This window comes from Thermobia domestica, chromosome 11 (assembly GCF_964235325.1).
Source record: "Thermobia domestica chromosome 11, izTheDome1.hap1.1, whole genome shotgun sequence".
NCBI lineage: Eukaryota > Metazoa > Arthropoda > Insecta > Zygentoma > Lepismatidae > Thermobia > Thermobia domestica.
Window position 1 is genome coordinate 6,819,566 of NC_137464.1, and position 23,610 is coordinate 6,843,175.

The 23,610-nt window shown below is 31.6% G+C and overlaps 1 protein-coding gene across 3 annotated transcripts in view; it reads left to right on the forward strand.

The window, feature by feature from the left end:
• Window positions 1–23,610, forward strand: part of LOC145663850 (uncharacterized) — a 226,098-nt gene that overhangs the window by 152,735 nt on the left and 49,753 nt on the right. For all 3 annotated transcript variants that reach the window (XM_081729974.1, XM_081729972.1, XM_081729973.1), the window contains exons 5-10: window positions 1,575–1,760; window positions 3,683–3,823; window positions 9,554–9,745; window positions 9,947–10,156; window positions 11,482–11,682; window positions 20,505–20,687. In XM_081729974.1, the coding sequence (XP_081586100.1) occupies window positions 1,575–1,760; window positions 3,683–3,823; window positions 9,554–9,745; window positions 9,947–10,156; window positions 11,482–11,682; window positions 20,505–20,687 (1,113 nt within the window). The remainder of the gene's footprint in view (window positions 1–1,574; window positions 1,761–3,682; window positions 3,824–9,553; window positions 9,746–9,946; window positions 10,157–11,481; window positions 11,683–20,504; window positions 20,688–23,610) is intronic.

The window sequence follows — 23,610 nt, forward strand, 5'->3', positions numbered from 1 at the left end:
GGAATAGATATTCGTTTAGTGTTCGAGAATTGTGTTCTTGTATTTGACAACAATCAAGAAATTCAAGCCGGGATCTGTTTGACCATTTTCTTTAGCACTGTCCATGTGACCTTAAACTAATGGGACCTATATACATGATTTATGAATGTAGTATTCCAATAGAAGGTCAGCTTACTAAATTTAACTACCATCATCATGAAGTCTGTTTCCAACAAGAAATTTTTATTTTAAATAATATAGTCATGGTAGATTTTGATTGCCGCTCCTCGAAACTTTCCCCCCGGTTCAAATTTACGTGTTGCACATAGGGTAGAGCCGGCTCTGCCTCTAAAATATTCTTTAGACTGTGTAAACATATGTTTCAAAATATATGAGAGAAAATGTTCAGTGTTATATGATACCCAAGAGCATTGTGGTGAAAGCGACTTCTTTTTGCATAATAACGTAATTGAAGTTATTATTAAGCTTCAATAAATATTTTTTTTTCGGAACTCGTTGTTCTTCTGGTAGAAACCCATGCTAGGGGCGGAGAGGTTCATTCCATTATAAAATATATAGGTTCATCCCATTCAATAAATAAATAAATAAATAACTTCTAAAGTGGAGATTCGCCTGTGTCAGTGGATCCGGTTAGGCACTTAGTACCTATACATTTTATAAAACTGAAGACATGTTAAATTTCCGAAGACGCTTTGAGATATTGAAATTCGACTGTACCGGCATATGTGTAAATGAAATACACATATTTAAGTATACGTTCCATGTAAATATAAATAATTGAACTAATATGTATTTCTCTTAGGCTGTTCATGGTGTTATTATTATTATTATTATTATTATTATTATTATTATTATTATTATTATTATTATTATTATTAGTAGTAGTAGTAGTAGTAGTAGTAGTAGTAGTAGTAGTAGTAGTAGTAGTAGTATGTATAGTAACCTTTCCCAGTGCTCTTGTGGCTAGCGCGTGTGCATCTGATGCTCGGGGTCTCAGATTCGATTCCCGTTGGGAGCACTAAAAATTAATTTTTACAATCATTCTCTTTTATTAATATCTGTCTGCTTTAGCCTAAAACGCATAAATCTAAACGTGTGACATTGAACTGAAAAAAAAGTCTTTTCCAATTTAAATTCCGTACCTAATATTAATGATATCGTGGAGTCCTTAGATTTTGATACTCCCAGATATTTCTGATGATACCATTGTCTATCTAAGGGCCGCGGTGGCTCAGTGGTAGAGCGTTCACCTTTGGTGCATAGGGTCTCGGGTTCAAACCCTGCTCCCGCCAAATGAACTTCGTGGTGGACAAACACCGTGTGCGTGGGTTTTCTCGGGGTTCTACCGTTTCCTCCCACTTTCTTCATTACACCATTTCATTCATCTCTCATCATCACCGTCTCCTTTAGCCTAGCCGGCATAACCGTGGGACGTAAACTCAAAAATTTCATTTTTTCATTGTCTATCTGGAGTATGTAGAACATGATTCTATTGTACTTTGAAGAATATAATGAACTTACAGTCAATAACTTTATATTCTGTTTTATTTCCATTCCTCTGTTTTGTCTTACAGATCCTAAGCTGTGTGCAGGCCATATGTGTAGAATGCTGTGTCCTTATGGCTTTGAACTTGATGTGGACGGCTGCCCCATGTGCCAATGTCGCGACCCTTGTCATGACGTCAAGTGTCCAGGGTCTATGTCCTGTCAACTAGAGCAAGTCCCGTGTGTGTCGGAGCCCTGTCCACCAGTTCCAACATGTAAGACAATGTTAAATACATTTAAATATAATAGAATAAAATATTAGCATGTTAACAAATGGTTGATCATTTTAAGAATAACTTAATGTAAAGATGAAAGACCTTTAAGGTTGGTTTAAAGGGACAAGTTTTGCCGATAGATGGCACTACAGTCTTCGTATCTCTCCCATGTATTTTTTATCTTTCACGATTTCTCTTACAAATTTCAACTTACAGACTTCAAATTTTTACAAAAGTAACTTCATAATCTATCAAAGACAATAATCCGTGCCGATTTTTTATTTAGAATTTTCCTCATTGTTGAAATGGCTTGATTGTTCAAATGGATATCCAAATCGTTAACAATGAAACTGTTTCAACAATGAAAAAAATTCTAAATAAAAAATCGGCACGGATTGTTAACTTTAATAGGTTATGAAGTTCCTTCTCTAAAAATTTGAAGTCTCTAGGTTGAAATTTATAAAAGAAATTGTAAATTTTCGTGAAAGGTAAAAAATACATGGGAGAGATAGGAAGACTCTAGTGACATCTATCGGCAAAACTTGTCCCTTTACACCACCTTAAATTGTAGGATTTATTTCTTTGCACATTTACAATTTTACCAAGAAATGGGATATGTAGGATGTATTCTACGTGTTTATGTACGAGTAACTTGAGAACGGTTTTAATATTAATTAATCTTGTGTTGACGTAGAGAGAGTGTAACGGTAACTATCTGTACAGCACTGAATACTCTACTTTTATTGGTCACTTTGCTCAAACGATGTTGACAAAAGATCATGTAGAGTGTGTGAGCCTATTTTTGCTGCTGACTGTACATGAGATAATTTGTCAGCACGCTTCTTAACCCTTTTAAGATCCATACCACAGAATATGCTCACAGAAAGATATCATTCGAGGGGTATATACTCCAGTACAGTATAAGTGCGTGTTATTCATCAGTAATAAAAGAAAATTTTCAACAGACCTAAGACAGTACATACTTCAGCTGAACAAAGTTTTAAAAGAAATTGTATCCATACAATATGATAGTAGTAGCAGGGCTGTAGTTGAGGGTACACGGCGGTACACGCTTTATACCCTCTGCTCAGTGGCGTATTTAGGGGGGGCTTCCGGGCTTAAGCCCCCCCCGAAATCTTACTTACTATAGTAAAGTATATGTAATATATTGCAGAATTGTCACATTTTCAGGCAAATTCCCCCCTCCCGAAAGTTAGCAAAGCCCTCCCCGAAACAAAATCGTAAATACGCCACTGCCTCTGCTTAATCTTACTTAGTCATTAGAGTGTACAGTACCTTCTGCTTCAAAGCGTATAGCACTTTCTATTTTTGTTTCGTTTATATTTATTGATTTAATCGGGCTATGACTCCAATAATACGGTGACTACATCGTCTTTTCCTCTTATATTCTTAGATGTTCAAATATAAATCATGAAAAAAATCGGGACAATTTTTCTTGCTGTTTCTTGAAGTGAGTTAGTTCCTTCTCGATACCTAAACCTATTTATGTTCTTAATAGCGTGATTAAATAAGTAGTGTCATAAAGAATATAGGATGAAATGCCTTTAGTCCATAAAACAGTAATGTATTCTTTATATTGTAATTAAATTAATTAATACATACGATTTACATTGTTTATTAAAAATGCCTTCTATGTCTTTTATGACAATCATAGATGATCACGAAACAGCGTATACCCTCTGAAAATTTTAGGACTACAGCATTGAGTAGCCGTCTCGAAATTAGTCCTTGTATTCAAACAAGTTAGATAGTTAAACAGTTTTGTAGCTGGTTGTGTATCTATCATGCGTTTTCCGTGTTTATAAAATATTTTAGTTACGTCACAGTATCATGAATGTATCGCTAAATGCCTACAAGCTTTTATCATACTAATTAATGACTGATTATGTATTATATTGCAGGTAAGAAAGCTCGTAGCCTCGACAACATATGTCCTGTAGGAACTCCATTGAAGATTTCTGAAGGCGAGCGACCATTCTTGTGTGGTGTTGATCCAGGAAAACCACAATGTCCGCCGCTTTTCCAGTGCCTCGTTCAACCAGGTGTGGAAAATTTACAACTTCACCAGCTTTTTGGTTTAGTTTGTTCTTCTAGTTTGATTTAGAATAGAATTAATAGATATTTAGTTCTTTTTACTAAACGATAATTCCAAGGTCTAACCTGGTATAAGTTATCTCTAAACGAAAAAAAAATCGAAAGTTAAATATGTGAATATTTATATTGCTGGAAAAGTTTCTATCTTAATGTATCCTCTGGAAATGTTTTTGAAGCAATGAAAATTTTACACATGAAAGACGTGTTAGAATATAATACAGCACGTAGGCCTACTGTTAAATCTCGTTAATCCGGATCCTAATAAATCTGATTTTGCTTAATCCGGACAGGTAAGAAAAAAGAGAAAATGCAAGTTTTTGAATGTCTAGAAGTCAACAGTCATATTCATCATATTCATCATATATATAGCTCCGTGACAGTTAAGAACTGTGTTTGGAAGACGGTTACTATTTTTCCCATTGATATGGATTATTATTATTATTATTATTATTATTATTATTATTATTATTATTATTATTATTATTATTATTATTATTATTATTATTATTATTATTATTATTAAGTATTCGCAGGTCCTGAGTCTAATGAGTTCTTTCTTTTCTTCTTCTTAATTTTCAGTTTGGGCCTGAAAATGCTTCTTCCATGTTTCTCTATTTTCAGCTTTCTCTTTTAACTTCCAATATTTTCTTCTATTTTTCAACTCATCGATCAGTTGTATTTCTTCGCAAGATGTGTCCAATCCAATTGTGGATACTACATTCCTAACTGTCCCAGCAGAATATATACATGTACTTCAAACCAACTTGAGCAGTAAGAGTTTCGAGTGATGCAGAGGCAGGTCTGTCGGGTGCATCATCACAATACAGGATGTAACGTATACAGGGTGTCACAAAATTGCGTCACAATAGTTTGGAAACAGATTGCTCATATCAAAATAAGAAAAAATGTCCATATGGACGTGTGTTCAAAAATTGAAGTTTCGGAGTTATAATTTCTTTGAAAATTGAAGTTTCGGTCCTATATGGTGCCGAAAACGTGAAACAAGTGAACTTCAAAAGTTCATAGCTCCACTACTATGAGACATATCGTAATCGGGTCAAGACATCACTGAGGAACTGGTATGTGAGCTATCCAAATATCTAAGTTTAAGAGTGCTCTAGTACTTGCACAGGTGGAGAGTGATCAAGTATTCTGTAAAAATGATTGTACAAGTACCGGAGGTTCTGAAAGATGGATATTTGGATTGTTCACATACAAGTTTCTCAGTGATGTCTTGACCAGACTACGATCGGTCATATAGTAATGGAACTATAGACCTTTAAAGTTCATTTTTTTTTTCATGGTTTCGGCACCTTAAACTACTAAACTGTGCATGTCTGACCACAGGACCATATGAACTTTTTCTCTTATTTTTACTATTCCCAAAATATTGTGAAGAATCTGTTCCCAAAATATTGTGCTAATTTTTTTAACACCCTGTATACCATATTTGCACTTTATGTTTTACCGTATAGTAGTATAGGTATAGGTATTTAGGTCTATAGCTTTAAATGAACCATAATAAATGAGTTGTGTTGCTATAAACAGTTTTAAGGCATTTTCTACTTTTCTTGTAGGTTATTTCAATTAATCCAGAACCGGTTAACTTATGACGAACAGCGCGTATGAACATTATAACGAAATACTTTAGTTTGTATAATATTTACCTGTACCGTGGGCAAAAAGTGCTCAAAAATATGTAATATACTTAGTGGAATGTTCATTTTAAATTAACAGAAAAGAAGAATGTTTTTTTAATATATGTAAGAGATTATTATGGGATAGTTATGGCTATGTACATGTTATGTGTTGACCTAGTCAAGTAAATTTATATATTTTACGGTCTTAAAACCAATATTTAAGACATATCCAGCAATAAAGGTGAGACTAATAATCTTTGAATATCTGAGTTGATTTTTGCTTAAAGAAAAGTAATTATCGCTTCGTAACTGATATTTTACAAGACGAACCAGGTTGACGACGCTTTTCTATAGAGTCGTTATAAAAATTTGGTTTACCAAACCCGGGATTTTTGAAAATTCAGTTCCCGAAGAAGGAAAGTAGGGCTGAATTTACTTGGATATTACCATTTATGAATACGAACTTAACCGTATTACGAAGCGGTAAGGTCATCAAACGAAAAATGGATAGTGAAATAGTGCAACAGGAATCTAATACCGGTAATCCAGGTGAAATTAGTGCAACACCAAGTTTGTCATCTGAGGATCGACTTTTGTTAGCTGTGCAGCGACAAATTATGCAAATGACGACTGAGATAAAACAAACCATGGAACAGAAGTTCTATGAAGCTAACCAGACCATGGAAAAGAAGATAGAACTGAAATTTCATGAAGCTAGCAAGCAGTATGAAGAATTAAGTAAACGAATAGAACGGATAGAACTGAAATCAGACGATACGAAACAAACAATCGTCCAGGTGATGAACGACATATCCTCGCAGTTTGAAGAGAAGTTAAAAAGGTTAGCCGATGAGTGTCAAGGGCTTGTGTATAGCCCGCTCCCCCCAGTTCTTTGTCACCGGAACTGGAAGAGTCACTACTACTACTACTACTACTACTATTACTACTACTATTACTACTACTACTACTACTGCTACTACTACTACTACTACTGCTGCTACTACTACTACTACTTATATCGAGAACAGAACCCAACCAACCCCTGCGGGGCTTCTAACCCGTTCCTACTACTACTACTATTGCTACTAACTACCACTACTACTACTACTATTGCTACTAACTACCACTATTACTACTACTACTACTTATACTTATACTAAAAGAGCTTCCTTACCACTAGATTTACATCTTAAATCTTTATAACATGCGATTCCGATTCATTATGAACTAGTATGAATCGTTAGAATCACTATGATTCGTTAAAAATCACTGGGGGGAGCGGGCTATACTCAATCCGTGTCAAGAAAAGCACGATCATCAAAATCATGAAATCTGTGCTGTAAAAAAGGATTTAACGTTAATAGAATCTTCCGTTAAACATCAAAAGATCCAGTTGGCTACTATGCAGGAAGAAATTAAAACGTTACAGGCTAGAGACACTATTTATCGCAATAATCTGGGCAGTGATCGCTTCGAGTTTCCCCAAACACCGGATATAAATACGCCTTCGCCGGAATCTGAGGAGGATATTATATTAGAGGAAAATTGTCCGAAGATCACTGATGAACGAAATATAAATGGTATCATGACACAGCACGCTACGGACCGGAACAATCACACCACAAGAACAAGGAGTGAGAAAAGAAAGGTAAAGCTAAGTGTCAAGATGAGCGAAATCAAAGCCATGAGTAAATTTAGTGGTAAGTGCAATGAAAATGCTAGTTCTTTCTTAGAGAAGTTCCAAGACGAATGCAGTATAATGTCTATCGACCGATCACAATACATGAAATTAATACCCCATGTATTACTCCCACCTTGTTCCTTATGGTTTAAGGCAATACGTGATCACATTAGTACATATGAGGAATTTAAAGCGGCATTGATCGCGAATTACGAAAATGACTTTTTGCTGGCAAACAGAGATGCCACTCTTAGAAATCAACATTTCAATCCTCGATTGCACAAATCTATTGTAGAGTTTGTTGTAAATGTCTATAATGAATTAAAGGTCGTTAATCCCTTGCAATCGGAATCAAGAATAATTGCATCGATTCGCAATTTGCTTCCATTTAAATTACAGCAGATCTTATTTTCCACACAGTGTATGAGTTTCAGTCATTTATTAATGCTTGTACAATGCTACGAAACTCAATACCATGCTATGAATCTAACACAATCAGGAATGGGTAAAAATAAGAATAATTCAGACCATTTGGTCCCTGTTCGGAATTTGAATATCCGAAGTGTGAATAATAATGAACCGAACCTAAGACGAGTATACTCTAGCAATCAAAATGAACAAAATAGACAAGGTTATGTAGGGAATCCGCCTAACCTAATTAATCGTAATAATTCCTATGTTAGACCATATAGTCAAAATAGGTTTAAAAATAGACGAAATGTATGGAGAAATTCCACCAACGCAGCGAACTACGTGGATAGAAGTAATGGAAGGATAAGAGATGGCACTTCACATCAAGATACAGGTATTGAAGTAATTTCTGTACAAAACAATAATACAGGACATAATCATGATTGTGCTGTACAGTGTACCCTATTGGAACCCTACTCGAGTATGAATTTAAACTAATCAAATAAATAAGAATGAAAAATAACAATAATAATGAAAAATGTGTTTATTTAATAACAAAAAGGTGTCTTTTGTTTCTGTAAAATAAATTTATTTACTTCCATTTGATTATTCAAACGTAGGTTATGTTTAATTTTTATTCTTTCTTATTAATGTGAAGAATCATAATTCGATTTATAATTAGTTAAAGGCAAAAATTATTTTATATCAGATTGATTTGTGTTTAATTATCAAAGATTATGTTAAGAATAAGATCCATCCTATAAAATCCATTATTCAATAACTACCTTGAATGAAATTCTTCTTTATTTATGACATCTTAGTGCTACTATGTATACATTACAATTGCCACATCTAACTTATTTGTTATACAATGCGCCCGAAAAGAACAAATATTATTTGTCACATCATCGTTTGTAATAATGATCGAAACTAGTAATCTTGATAATTTGTGTTTCACCCTCGTTAATTATATTCCTAAGCGACGATGTTTTTTTTTTAATGATAAAGAATAAATAATAATGTAATAAAAGAGAAATATTAATGAAATCAAAGATTTATTGTAAATGTATTTATATGAATGATAATAACTAATATTATATATATATATGAGAAAGAAAAAAAAAATTATAATGAAGATATATACGAGGTGTGATCAAAATATAAAGAACATATGTAATGTACGAACATTAATCTAATCAGACCAGTGGTTCTTGAATATAAAAGCCAAGCCTACTCATGACTTTTATATTCAGTCCCTTTGGCGGGCGACATTTTCTATAACGAAATACTTTAGTTTGTATAATATTTACCTGTACCGTGGGCAAAAAGTGCTCAAAAATATGTAATATACTTAGTGGAATGTTCATTTTAAATTAACAGAAAAGAAGAATGTTTTTTTAATATATGTAAGAGATTATTATGGGATAGTTATGGCTATGTACATGTTATGTGTTGACCTAGTCAAGTAAATTTATATATTTTACGGTCTTAAAACCAATATTTAAGACATATCCAGCAATAAAGGTGAGACTAATAATCTTTGAATATCTGAGTTGATTTTTGCTTAAAGAAAAGTAATTATCGCTTCGTAACTGATATTTTACAAGACGAACCAGGTTGACGACGCTTTTCTATAGAGTCGTTATAACATGTTCGTGATTTTTGTGCCTGTTTCCTGACATGTTCGTGCAATTAGTTCGGATTAACGATATATTTACTGCCGTCTATTCTGATTATTAAAATTTCATTAATTGCATCAGTTTGCATTTCTTTCCACAAAATTCCTCTTTTTTTAAAAAAAATATCCTTAGAATAATAATTACTAATTTATTTTGACTGAATCACTCTATTAGGAAGACATTTCTAACGAAATTGTTGGTTGCTAAAAATGACTTTTAAATAGAACACATGGTTTATATAGAAAATAATAAAAGTATTGATTTCAGGCAATGACTACGGAGTGTGTTGTCCTGCATCTGTTCAAATCCAAAAACCGGGTTCGTGCCCAACCCAAGCAGATAAGGATTACGACGAATGTGGTCCCGCGTGTGAACATGACCTACAGTGCATGGGGATGCAGAAGTGCTGTAATACATTGTCCTGTGGGAAACACTGTGCATCTCCACATAATGTCACAGGTAGGTTCAATCCATGAATCATATAGATTTAAGGAAATGTATATTTCAATTAGAACTTAAACTATTTTTCGAAATCATTCTAACGTCTGTATATCAACATTAACAAAGACAGCAGTCCGGTAAATCAATTTCTTAACTATCAGTTTCCACACACCGTTTTCACATATGTTAATGTTATATTTTATTTTATTTTCTTCTTAGCATGCTTGCAACAGAAGATGTTAACTGAAATTCTCGTAATGAATGAAAAAGAAGGAAAGGGTTACATTCCTCAGTGCTCTTCAACCGGGGAATTTGTCCCGCGACAGTGCAGTAGGAATGGCCTTGTTTGTTGGTGTGTTGACGCCAGAGGAAACAAACTCCCTCGAACGATGGGGCCTGCAGAGCAAGTTGTATGCGAAAATACTGACCGTAAGTGCATTTTTGTTTTAAAATTCAAATGTTTATTATCAACGTAGTAGTGTTCATTGCAATATTTTCAAATAGGTACGTTTATACTGAAATTACATCTCTTGAATATTAGTAAAACTGGAAAAAATAAAATCAGTTTTATTTATTTATTTATTATTTTATCCAAATAAATAGCTAATTCTATGTGTAAAAAATTATAATCTTATAAAAAATGTGAACATTTACTTCAGAATTTAAATGAATTTGGACATTTTTTTTTAAAAAAAAGGAGCTAGTCATATAAATTAATTTATAGAAATAATTTCAATATAAAATAAACAAGCCATTTGTAAATATAATGAATGGTTAACTCTGTTACGTATATCTAATTGATCTAGCATGTCGATATCTATGAACCGTTGTTCTTTGATTAACTTCCACTGCTAATTATATAATATTCTATATCAGTTATAGGTTGTGAAAGTACTAAAGCTTTTTTAATATAATTTCTCCTTGGATTTTACATTTTATGGTAGAGATTACTGAATTTTCAATAACAAAAATTGTTTGATTATTTATTCAAGTATTTTAAAATTATCTAAAGGCGCATCAGCGTAATGAATCTTCTTATGAAAACAGTATAATAACACAGAGAAGACTTGTTATGTTTGTGAAAAGAAAATATTAAGTTTAGTTATACTTCTAATAAGTGTGCATGCTTAATTCCATTACGTAGTAGTATTTTAATAAGGAAAAACATAATATCTAGCATGAGACAGTTTTTTAAATACATTAAACTTAATAACTACAATGTAATTCTGAGTCATATGTTCTAGATAGTATCTTTCTTAAAAGTTCCAACTCTATAATGGAATTCTGAGCCATATATATTGGATAGTATCTTTTTTCTTAAAAGTTACAACTCTATAGTGGAATTCTGAGTCATATACTTTAGATACTATCTTTTCTCTTAAAAGTTACAACTCTATAATGGAATTCTGAGTCATTTATTTTAAATAGTATCTTTTTTCTTAAAAGTTACAACTCTATAATGGAATTCTGAGTCATATACTTTAGATAGTATCTTTTTTCTTAAAAGTTACAACTCTATAATGGAATTCTGAGTCATATATTTAGGATAATATCTTTTTTGCTTAAACGTTACAGTTTCTAAAATTATGAATGATATACCCAATGTAACTTACTTTTTCTATCGTATCTACGTTACTTATATATCTCCTTATTCTGATAACTTCTAAGTACTTACAACAATCATGAAAATCCTTGAAGGTTACTTTAATAGATTTACTAAATTATGTTATTTTTTTTGTCATTTATTAATATAGTAAACGTAGTTGCAAGGCGCATGTGTGACGTCAACACCTGTGCTCATGTGTGTGAGTACGGCTTCAAAGTGGACAACCACGGATGCCAGACATGTGAGTGCGATAATCCATGCGAAGGCTTCCCTTGCAAGGACAACGAAGAATGTGTTGCAGTGAAGGAAGAAGGATGCGACGGATTCCTATGTCCGTCCTATCCTCAATGTAAGAATTACAATCAATAGCAATAATATCTGCTAGCATAACTTGCACTAATTGGGTAGGGATATGCTTAAATTTAATGATGTTGATTACCTGCCTCACCTTTACTTTTTAATGCATTGGTTTAAGTGGGGAAAACTAAATTTTAATGATTTCTTCTTTAAGGTTAATTAAGTTCCCCTTTTTCAAAACGAATTTGTATTATGTATAAATTTAATATCACTTATATTAAATTTAGTTATTAATTCTTTTAACGCATGGCTATTTTAAAAGCGAATTTTACACTTTCAAGCTACGTAGCTAACATTTCAACATTATTCACATGAGTAATATGTTCCATATGTCACTTTCTTCAGAATGAAACAAACCTTAAAGTGGTGTCATACGTATGCGTGGTTAGTGTATAAGGAAAGGAAATTTAGGGTTAATTTGGGAGATTTTCCTCCTAAAAGTCTCTTATGCAAACGGCCCCAGCTAAGACTACACGAACATAATATACCTTAAAAATAGCATGGGATAGATAATACGTGTGTCAAATTTCATTGTGATATCTTTCAAAGGTATGACGAAAAAAATACTTCCCTCGTCATAATTTCAAAGACATACTATCATAGCAGTATGTCCTAAGAGATCCTAAGAATATCACTCTTATCCTTTTTGTATTACCACGCATAGCATTCAAAATAACCCACACAACTTTTTAAATAACAAACTAACACCAGCGTCTGAAAATAACATTCACTGACACTTTAAAGCAACACTTGTTTCAAGCTGAATCAAGCGCGAAACGAAAACTTCCTGAATGTAGGAGAAAGCTATAAGATTCATTTTTTAAATATTTATGCACGAATTGTATAACTCTAATATCCATGTCAATGATGAGAAACCATTGTCCCTCTTCTGTTGCCAAGCAAAAGAACAAAATATTACCACCCTTGTGCACAACACGTGATTGTGTTTCACGGCTGATCTTTAAGTGGCATCACCACTCCTACTTTTATCCCCCTTTTCAAACGTTCCTTTTTTTGTAGACCGAAAAGTTACCTCCCCAAGAAATGAGAGAAAAAGTTCACTTTCAAACAAGCATATATTTTCTAGAGCAATTTCAATAGTAAATGATTTGTGTGCATGCATCAGCGTATGACATATACTAGTTAAAAGGGCTAAAATATTAAAATTATACGTTATAACATTTAACTTTCACGAAGTCAGGAACATTTAAATAGAGTTGAAGAAGAAATCAGTAAAATTTCAAAGAAAAAAAAATCCATATAAATCGATGAGCTAAAAAAAAATATAGATGGCGCAGTTATTCAACATGGTTGGGTTGCAAGATATGATCACTGTAGTCTTCTTTGCAAGGCAAAATCTACTTACTCTCACAATTCATTTCATATATGTATACGATAATTTAACACAGACATGCTTTCATTAACACAGACAACCAAGTAAGCTTGAACTTGGCTTGGTGTTCTCTTGCACTTAAGTTTTCCAATGCCTTTTAAAATAAGCTAATGTCTTCGAGATGCTAAAACATTGTGTAATAACTTTTTACATTTAAACTTTTGTGTTTCTATAGCGTTTTGTAATAACTTTGTACATTTAAACTTTTGTGTTTTTATAACGTTTTGTAATATTTTTTTACATTTAAACTTTTGTGTTTTTATAACGTTTTGCTTTGTTACGAAACAATGCACACTACGTTTTATGTACGTATAAACATTTACTTTTAACAGTGCTGATTTTAGTAGTATCTACTTACACTTAAACTTCGCTTGATTTTCCCCTTCCATTTTCAAGTTTGATTCTGGTTTCCGAACTTGGCTTGTGTCTACCAGGTACTGAAACATTAGGTAATAAATACATTATTGGTATTATTAAAATTTGTAAATGTTATTTTAGTGTGTTTTACTTGTTATAAAAGGTTTACAATTCAAACATTCTCTGCAATCTAAGTGGAAAACTACGTATATAAATTACAAACTCTTGTGTATCTGCCGATTCTGACATGAAATATATCGAATGTCAGTTTATAAATGTCTGCCTGTGCTGTATATACAATTGTGAGCGTCGCTTATGTTTCTGTAGTGTCGGTTTTCGCTTGATGATATTTTAATTTTGTACTGTAAAAGGCTCAGTTATTGTTATTAGTTATTCCTTAATTCATATTTATATTTTGATCTTTAGCTATTTTCTTGATAAGGTTGTTGCAAGCTTAATGTAGCAAGCTTGGAAACTATGTCAGGGAGTGTTTTATTACTTTGATTAAAACCAATTGCAAGATTGTTAATTTGACTCGGCAGGTTATCTGTGCTTGCACGCTTTTCCTAGAAGATTACAATCTTGAACAAATATCCTGCTGTTGAGGGTGGTGTTAACTTGGAATAGTCTTAATCCCAAATGGTTTAGGTTGTTCTATAACTCATAACACAATTAGCTATACATACTTTAAAAACTTGCAATTTCTGTGTTGCCTTCTTCTTGCACAAATAAAGAGCTTGCTTTCAAAACTGTATAAAAGCTTATCCATTTATACAGTCCCTTTAGCAGTCATAAAAAAAACACTTCCTCGAAAACAAATAAAGCTGTTCAAGTTGTATTATTTATTAGTATAACAGACACTGATAACAACACTTTCAAGGGGATAGGTGCTTCTAGGGAAAATAATTTGTCGCGTCTCTTGTCAAAATTTGTCTAAATGTACATGTGCTATTTTGAAAGTGAGCTCTTGAAACATGCGGGATCGGTAATTAGGTTTCATATGCATCCAATGTAATATAATCACAACCATATGCACTACATATTTATTTCATGCACTGATGTAGTTCTATCAACTCTTATAGTTTTGATGTAAAGTTTTTTATGTTCCTTTCTGTACTACTTCTACTGTTGTATATACATTCTTAATTTCTGTTTTATATATATATGAACTATTGTATGTATCAAATTTTGTATTACGTAATAATGATATTTTATTTGAATTATTTTGATTAACATTTAATTCTTTCTTTATGTATTTATGTTTATAATATTGTAAGTTTTTTGCTAGAAAATATTTGTAATTTTTGCATATATACTTTTATGATGTGAATAAATTAATGATAATTAGGTGCTAAGGGAAGTAGTTTACTTTCGCAATATTACAGTGTTAAAATTGTCTAGCTGGATCAAACATACAAGAAGTAATAACATCTAAGCAGCTGAAGAGAAAATATAACAAGAGATAATATTGGCGACAGAATGTGCAGAAATAAAATCGCATCGACAGCTTATCAAATGGAAGAATAACAGTATCTTTTACATTATTGTATGTAAATATGCGCTAATTTTTATTTGTATCAATAATGTTAAACATAGTGTCCCATGACTAACTTTGGAAACTGAAATAAGTGTAGTAAATTATACTTCGGAAGGAAAAAGAATATCCGGATGTGACCTTCGTACTCTGTAAGTTACGGTTACGCATTGTATGATCCTCGATCGATTGCTGATAAAGATGAAAAACACCAAATGTATAATTTGTCTTGAAAACAGTCGGTTGGCCTGCAAACTACCAGATGGAATTTCATCGGCTGATTAAAGGTCTGTCATGTCTTCATTTTAAGATTTCCATTAATGGAGATACGAAACATAAAAGAGAAGCAAAAGCAGAGATAGAAAAGACAAAAAGAATTTAACAAAATGAAACGTGTATAATGAAGGAATTAAATAAAAGTCATTAAATGATTTGTAAGGAATGTTGTAGTGTAAAAGGGAAGAAACATGGGCGTCGTGGAATAGTGATGAAAATCGAAATACAGTTTTCAAAATGTTAGTATTAAGGAGAATATTAAAATATAACTGATAGAGACAGGAAAAAACACAACGAGAAACATATGAAAAATGAGAAAAAGAATTGCAATATTGTTATTATTTAGAAAGAAGAAAAATCTGAAAAGAAGGACTATTGTAAGAGATGTAGCAAAATGTGGCAAAAGGAATGAGAGAGAGAAGATGAAGTTCTTAAAGTTGATGAATGGTATTAAAGACAATAAAATTTCTTCATTAAGAAGAAATAGAGAATTAGTATAGTGCATGAAAATTTTCAACTGGTAGTAAGGAATCTTCCAGAGATAGAGATGATAACAATAATGATTATGATAAGTCCTAACGCAATTTATTGATGAAATCCTCTTGAAATGGAGTTGTACGTGAGTATTTCAAACTCTCTACACTTAAAGAAAGTCTCAATATTAAGTTAGATTTGTACCGATGCCAGTTTTTTTGTTATTTCACTGAAATAAACTGTAGCAGGGATGATGAATACTCGAATATAACGTATAAGAAGCACCCCTAACGACGATAATTAATTGTCTTGCTTTAATATAACCAAAATGGATTTGAAATTAAATAAAACACAAATGAAATATCAAATGTAAATTTAGTTATGACATCTTTTTCCTCCTGAAAACTAAAAAGCAAAAAATATATCACCATATTGTTATTTCAAAATTTTACGCAGTACTGGCAAATATACTATATGTGATTTTCAATTTAGGAGCATAATCCAAGAACCTGCGAAGAACTAAAATGTTCTTTAAAAGTTATCAAGACAATGATTTGATTCCTAGTAGTAATCTAGAAGTTATGGAGAATCTATGAATCAAGCTCAAGCTGTAGCTTAAGGCCTATTTCCTAGATATATTAGTAAAAACGTAGACAAGAAAAAATTAGAAAAAAATGGCACTTAATACGTGTTTGGATTACAATTCACAATTATGCTAATCTTTGAAGTTCTTATTACTTTGCCTATCAGAGATTGTAACATCTCATATTTACAGATTGAGCAATACACGAGAATGTTAACAATCATGTTACCAGAATAATAAAAAGCAGAACGTTAAATTTACGTTACTACAGAGTTCTCCTTAATGAATCCATACACAGTAATAAAACACTCGCCATTTTTACGAGTAAATGCACGTCATTACGAGATTTTGTATGCACAAAACTTCTAATGCTTAATTCAAAATCCAGGTTATATTTACTATTCGCAATATTATTCCGGTATATACATTTCACGGAAATAAGAATTTACAAACGTGAAATTAAAATATTCTGAATATGGTAAACCGTGTGTACATATTATAATTACAATCATAAATTATTATCTCATATTATAGGCTACATTAATGCTATACTTTACCTTATCACTTTACTCTTATCAATTTTATCTCTACTTTAATAACATACATAAAATCCAACATCTATATGTTTTCTGTTGACTATTTTCTTTAAAAAAACTAATATTTTATAAACTTTTCTCCTTAGAAAATTTGAAATCGGAAAATAATGTCAGTACTAAGTTACCAGAGATTAAAGTTTATTACCAAACCAAAATGTGGTGTCTCTTAAAGTATTTTGAATTGTGGAGTTAAATATTACTTTATCCGTGTTACATATTTCGTGAATTCAATTTAAATTACATTTTAATGACGATAAAACCTACGTAAAATATATAATAAATTTATTACATTATAAGTGACTTGTTAAATCAAAGATGTGGTTTTGTTTCTCTCATTGTATGTAATATTGCGCATACATTTATTTCTGTCAATGTACACTATAAGTAATATTTCATATAAGTTAAAACTACATTATTAAGAATTAAATGCTACTTTTAGTAACACTTTCTTCAAACTTTATGCTCTTTAATACTATCGAAAAGGATATCTTAAATCAGTTGATAATTAACAATACTATTATTCTATATGAAAATTAAGGAATTTAATTTTATACCCTTTTACATGATTCATTAAAAGATTTGTTTTTTCTTTTAAAAAATCAATATCAGAACTCGATGGAATTCAGAATCGATGAAACTCATCCGATTTTGACTAATTTTGGAATGGTGATAGAACTTCACGAACTTAGTACACATAAAATATTTTGTGCAGAATTTTGGTTCTTGAGTTATTGACCATCAAATTTGGGTTCGACATAGTGAAAGATCACTATGATGGTATGCTATCGACGATACTAACCCGATATTGATCAAATTTGGTATGGGAATAGAATTGGTGTAGCTTAGTTCGTTCATTAAATATTATACCATATATACACCATTCGTTCTCGAGTTATTGACCACCAGGTTTGGGTTTGGACTTGGTGAAATGAAGAAATTTCACTAAATCACGTTCAATAAAACCTATCCGATCTTGACCAAATTTGGTATTGTGATAAAGGTTGACGAGCATACATATTCGAGCATAGTATGGAATATTACGGTGTTCAAATCTTTAGTTTCCAAGTTATTGACCATCAAAGTTGCGTTTGAAATCAGTTAAATCAAGAAATTTTACTAAAAGCGATTGATGGAACTCATTCGATATTGATCAAATTTGGTATGATAGCAGACCTTCAAGAGCTTATTACGTATATGACTTGAGTCCAAATCCCAAGTTCGATAGCAAATAATTCAAGAACCAAATGCTGGTAGACCATGACATTTCACACGCATATTAAGTTTGTAAAGGTCTACCAGCATTTAATATACAGTACATTTACTTTTCCATTACCTACAAAGATTGATATTAAATAGCAAGAGAAGTATATAGACTAGGCTAATTTTATCCGTATACTATGCTTTACGTGTCGTAATCAAATCACGAGAAAATATTTATCTAGTACATCAGTCATAAACACTTTCGCGACAGAGATCAGTATTGTCAGGTTTACACATGTTATTTCAAAGGAGTGGAGAAACAAGTTTTTTACAGATGAGTAGAGAAATATTTATAGTTTTTAAAAGAGGACATATTCATACTAAAACAGAAAACACAGAGAAAGAAAAGAAGAGAAGCAATACTAATTCTTTTTTAGGTACACGCAGACATTTTTAATTTCTGTTTGACATAAGATTAATGGTCCAAGAGAGATGATATGTGCTGGTATCCATGACGATTCTGGTTTTGTAGAATTTAAAACTATCATCAGTGGAAAACAGCATCTGATACTGAGAAATATAATATTACCCCTTTCCTTATTCGGGACAGGCTTAAATGGTCCATAGACTGTGTGAAACCCCAGAATTAAATTCCAGACTCCTCGAATAGACTTTCCCAGGTACCCATACAAAAAAGTCTGGTCGAACTCTTAAAATACATTTGGACACGGGTAGAAGATAAATTTCACCCTGACTATTGATCAAACTCGAATCGTCCGGTTGGTATATGATCCAATTACACTACCACTGCTTTGATCATTGATGTACATAAGCAAAATTTCAGAACATACCCCTCTACTGTGTTCCACTAAGCTGCATCCCATAGGATTACAGAATTAGCGGAAAGTGGATACGCGGCGTTGCTGGAAATTTACAGTGTACATCATATGTATCTCGTTTAAACCTTAGAAAGAAAAAAATCATCTATGGACGAGATAGGCGTAGATAATGAGACAGATGTGTACGTAGAAAAAATATTTTTAGGTTGGTAATCTAGGCTTCCGAGTAGTAAATGTGTTATAGAATTTTTAAATGTCATTACATATGTTATGTAATTTACAGTTTTAAAAAAATGTTCATTTCATCATTTATGCGGATATTTGGAGTCCTGATTGAAGCGCCATACAATGAAAGAAAGTTAGAACTAAGTAAAATAAATTTACAAAATACTATAAAAATGTATTAAAGCAAGCAATGTTTGGTTTAAAAACCTTCCTTCTGTTTACCTAAATTTACTAACACTTGAAAACTTTTTAAAAGATTGTTTCACTTCAACAAAAGTTTTCAAAAATAGATTTTGCTTTATTTTACGATTTAATTTGTTAGTAAATGAATGCAGACATTGATAGATTAAAATGTGAATACTTCATTGTAAAATATCCGCTACTGGGGTTTGGTAGTTGCAATAGCGATATTAAATTGTACCAGCATTTCACGCGGCATATACCCTTGAGTGAACTTTCTAATGAGATCTTATGAACTATCTGTTCGAATAGTGCTTTTACTCTGTTGGTAAATTTCAGAATCATATAATAATAATTATAATCATAATAATTAATAATATTATAAACAACGTACTTTCAATAACTATTAAAGTTGTACTTTTAATATAAAGTAATGTATTAAATAGGTATGTTAACACGTATTAGTAGAAGTATAGTAAACTGTCGTTATTTTTACACGAGAGACTTCATGTGTTAAAGTAACATAAACTTCATTGTTTTAATTGTTTGATATTTACATTCATCATTAATATATATAAATAGACAATTCAATCAAGTGAAGATTGAATTGTTTGTCTATTGTACATATATGATGTATTCTTTACTGATATATGCAATATGTGTGCATCCAGTGGCTTAATAAATGATAGTAAATAAACACAACTAGCATAAACATTTCTGAGTAAAATCAGTCTTAGAATGTGATAAGAATAGTTTTAAAAATGATAAGAATAGTTAGAACATGATAAGAATAGTTAGAATGTGATAAGAATAGTCAGTACGTAATAAGAACAGTTAGAACGTTATCAGAATAGTTAGAATGTTATAGAAATAGTTAGATTGTGATAAGAATAGTCAGAATGTGATAACAGTAGCTAGAATATGATAAGAATACGTAGTTTAGAACGCGATAAGAATAGTTAGAATGTGATAAGAATAGAAAACTACTAAGTTCATATTAATTTATGTGAAACTTCTAATATCCCAATCAATGATTTAGTAGATCACCAATTTGAAGATGATCATTTGTATGATTTAGTGATTTAAATTCACTTCTTCCTTTTAAGTATCTAAATATCCTGTGTTTAATCTAAGATCTGTGCATGTATCTGTTTCAGGTCGTCCTGTCACTCTGTACATGAACCCATGTGAAACGGGAACTCCATTGATTGATCCTGACCAAGGCAATGTTGTTCGTTGTTCTGACAGCGGTGAAAATGGAGGATGTCCAGATGGATATAAATGCACTTACACATCTGGCGTTGATGCTGATGTTTGTTGCCCAGTTAACGATCGAATAGGTAAGCACCATTCATACATATTGAAATTAACTCAATTATAACTATAAATTTTTAAAACAGATTATAAATAATCGCATTTCTACTTGTCAATACATCAATAAAATAGGTAAAAATTGCTTTCAAAGGACTTCTGTTGGAAGATAAGTCTCTCATAAGCAAGACACATGTGATTAATAAATATTACATTTGTATTTTACATTGAGATAATATAAAGAACCAGAGATGCTCTGATGCGAGATCTTTGATGGTATTGAACTCGCATATATCGAATAGATCCACCATATTAGAAGAGGATAAAGAGGTGTTTTCACGTAAGGATCCATAGTAATTTATGTATATTTTATTGTTGATTGTGCTCCTAGGAAAAATTGTACGACGAAAAAATCAACGTTCTTTGGAATTTCATAATATGTCAAAGGTAAGTCATTTTCTTTCTTCATTTACCCTGTAAGAGTCAATAATATAATGTGGTTGTGTACTTATAATAAATAACATTGGGTGAATAGGCATATGCATTGTATTTACACTGTCAAAAGACTCGTAACGACTACTACCTAGAGACTTGTCAAACCATTATTAAGTTTGCTTATTTATAGAACTATAATATAGTTCAATGTTTATGAATTGTTGGAAATTTTGCCAAAATTATGTAACATACAATTGTTCTGTGACACCTTGACAAGGCAACTGTTTGGTTGTGGAGGGAGTAGGCCTACTTTGCCTACTTTAAAAATTGCTAATGATGGCGATTACTGCATAAAATAACCCTCACTCACTGTTAAAAGGAACAATAAGCCTATCTTTCCTACAAGTCGCATTTATTTATCGATATTCTGTGTATATATATATATATATATATATATATATATATATATATATATATATATATATATATATATATATATATATATATATATATATATATATATATATATATATATATATACTAAATGGGTTTACGTTCACTTTAACAGACGGTTCTACCAAATTGAAAATTTATATTTCGTATATAGTATATAATTATTTTTGTGTTTTGGTGGAATTTGTTAGTTAAAAATCACAGGCGCTACGATTTACCTTTAGAAATAATAATTTCCGATTTAGTGTCCTAAAGCGTAGAGCGGATAAGTAAAAGGTTGTTGCATTTGGTATTATTCAAAATTTACGGTAATTTATTGTGAAGTTTATTGTGGGATATTGTGAAGTTTACGCACTTCTTATATACAGCGTTGCCTATGGTTTTGTATTACAAATTAGATAGCTTTCAACTGCGGAGTCCCCACCATTATTTATACACATGGTCTCCATTATTATTTATACGCTGACTGAAACTTGCGCAATACGCCATCTTGGGAGAGGATATCTCGAATCGAACGCTACAATCGAAAGCGCGCTCGAATCAACATTGCGACATAGAGAAGGGCACCTCTAGTTCTTTATATTATCTCAATGGATCTTACAATTTATAATGTTAGCACCAGGAATATTCCGCACTAGTTTCTAATGGTATTCTTCAAATACTTATATGAAGAATGGCATATTGAAAAGTTATGGAACGTAAAAGGTTTGCAAACCCCTCGTATATTTCTCTAAATTAATGAAACTAACTGTGAGTTATTATGTTCGTTTCTACAGTAAGCTATAGAAAAATATCACTACCTGCGACGAGGAAATAGTAGGCCTACTGTCTGTTAGTTCGGTAAACAGTTTTAAGATGTTATTAGCGTAGTACCATCGAAATTTGACGTGTTGGATGGCAAAATGGCGTAACTCTTCTTCTTTTTTTAAAAAATGAGATTAAGTCATTTCCGTGAACTTGCAACCATATCCTGTTGGATGGTAAAGTTGCGTATCTCTGAATTAAAAGACTAGGCCATAAGCCAAAAGATGGCAGCACAAAGAAATGATTTTGTCCGCTTGTTCTATATCGATTCTAATAAAAGTCTCGACATGTCTAAAAAATGAGTTATTACGCCACTTTGCTATCCAACAACGCCACATTTATACTCTAAACAAAATCAATTTTAGAATCGTTGATCGAATTACTACATTATTATTATTATTATTATTATTATTATTATTATTATTATTATTATTATTATTATTATTACTGTTGTATCCTATTATACACAAAAGTAGGGCAAAGGAAGAAAAATAGGATTATAATATCATCATCATCAATAGGTTCATATTAAAATATTCGTTCATTCAAGGTGGTATATTAGGACTTTACCGCACTCTATAGCAGTACTTAAGAGCCTGACATACTAAAAAATAATACAAAATTTACTATTTTTCTTTTGCATGTTTTTCATAAGTGAAAGGAGATTAATAAAATCATAGATAATGTTATTCTACAACAGAAAATATGAACCTCAAGAATTTTCAGTGTTGTCATTCATTGAAATTACAGTGTTGCCAGAATAACATTTCCTCCAAAATCTAAGTAAAGGCAGCACCTAGAAGAACGAACTCAATTGCATTTGATTACGTATCATATTGTTTTGGTATCCTGTGAACTACTTTTTAAATAATAGTTCTATTTAGTTTGTAATAAACAAATTAATTTTAACATAGAGTTATTAAAATTAAATAATAATGTTATTTAAAAAGTAGTTCACAGGATACCAAAATAACATGATACGTAATCAAATGCAGTTGAGTTCGTTGCTTTAGTAGCTGCCTTAACTTAGATTTTGGGGAAATGTTATTCTGGCAACACTGTAATTTCTATGGATGGCAACGCTGAAAATTCTTCAGGTTAATATTTTCTGTTGTAGAATAACATTATCTATGATTGTGGTAAGTTGCATTTCATTATCTACTTTCACTTATGAAAAACAAGCAAAATACAAATGGTAAATTTTGTATTATTTTTAGTGTCAGGCTCTTAGAAGGGTGGCACATTATAGGAACAGTTAAG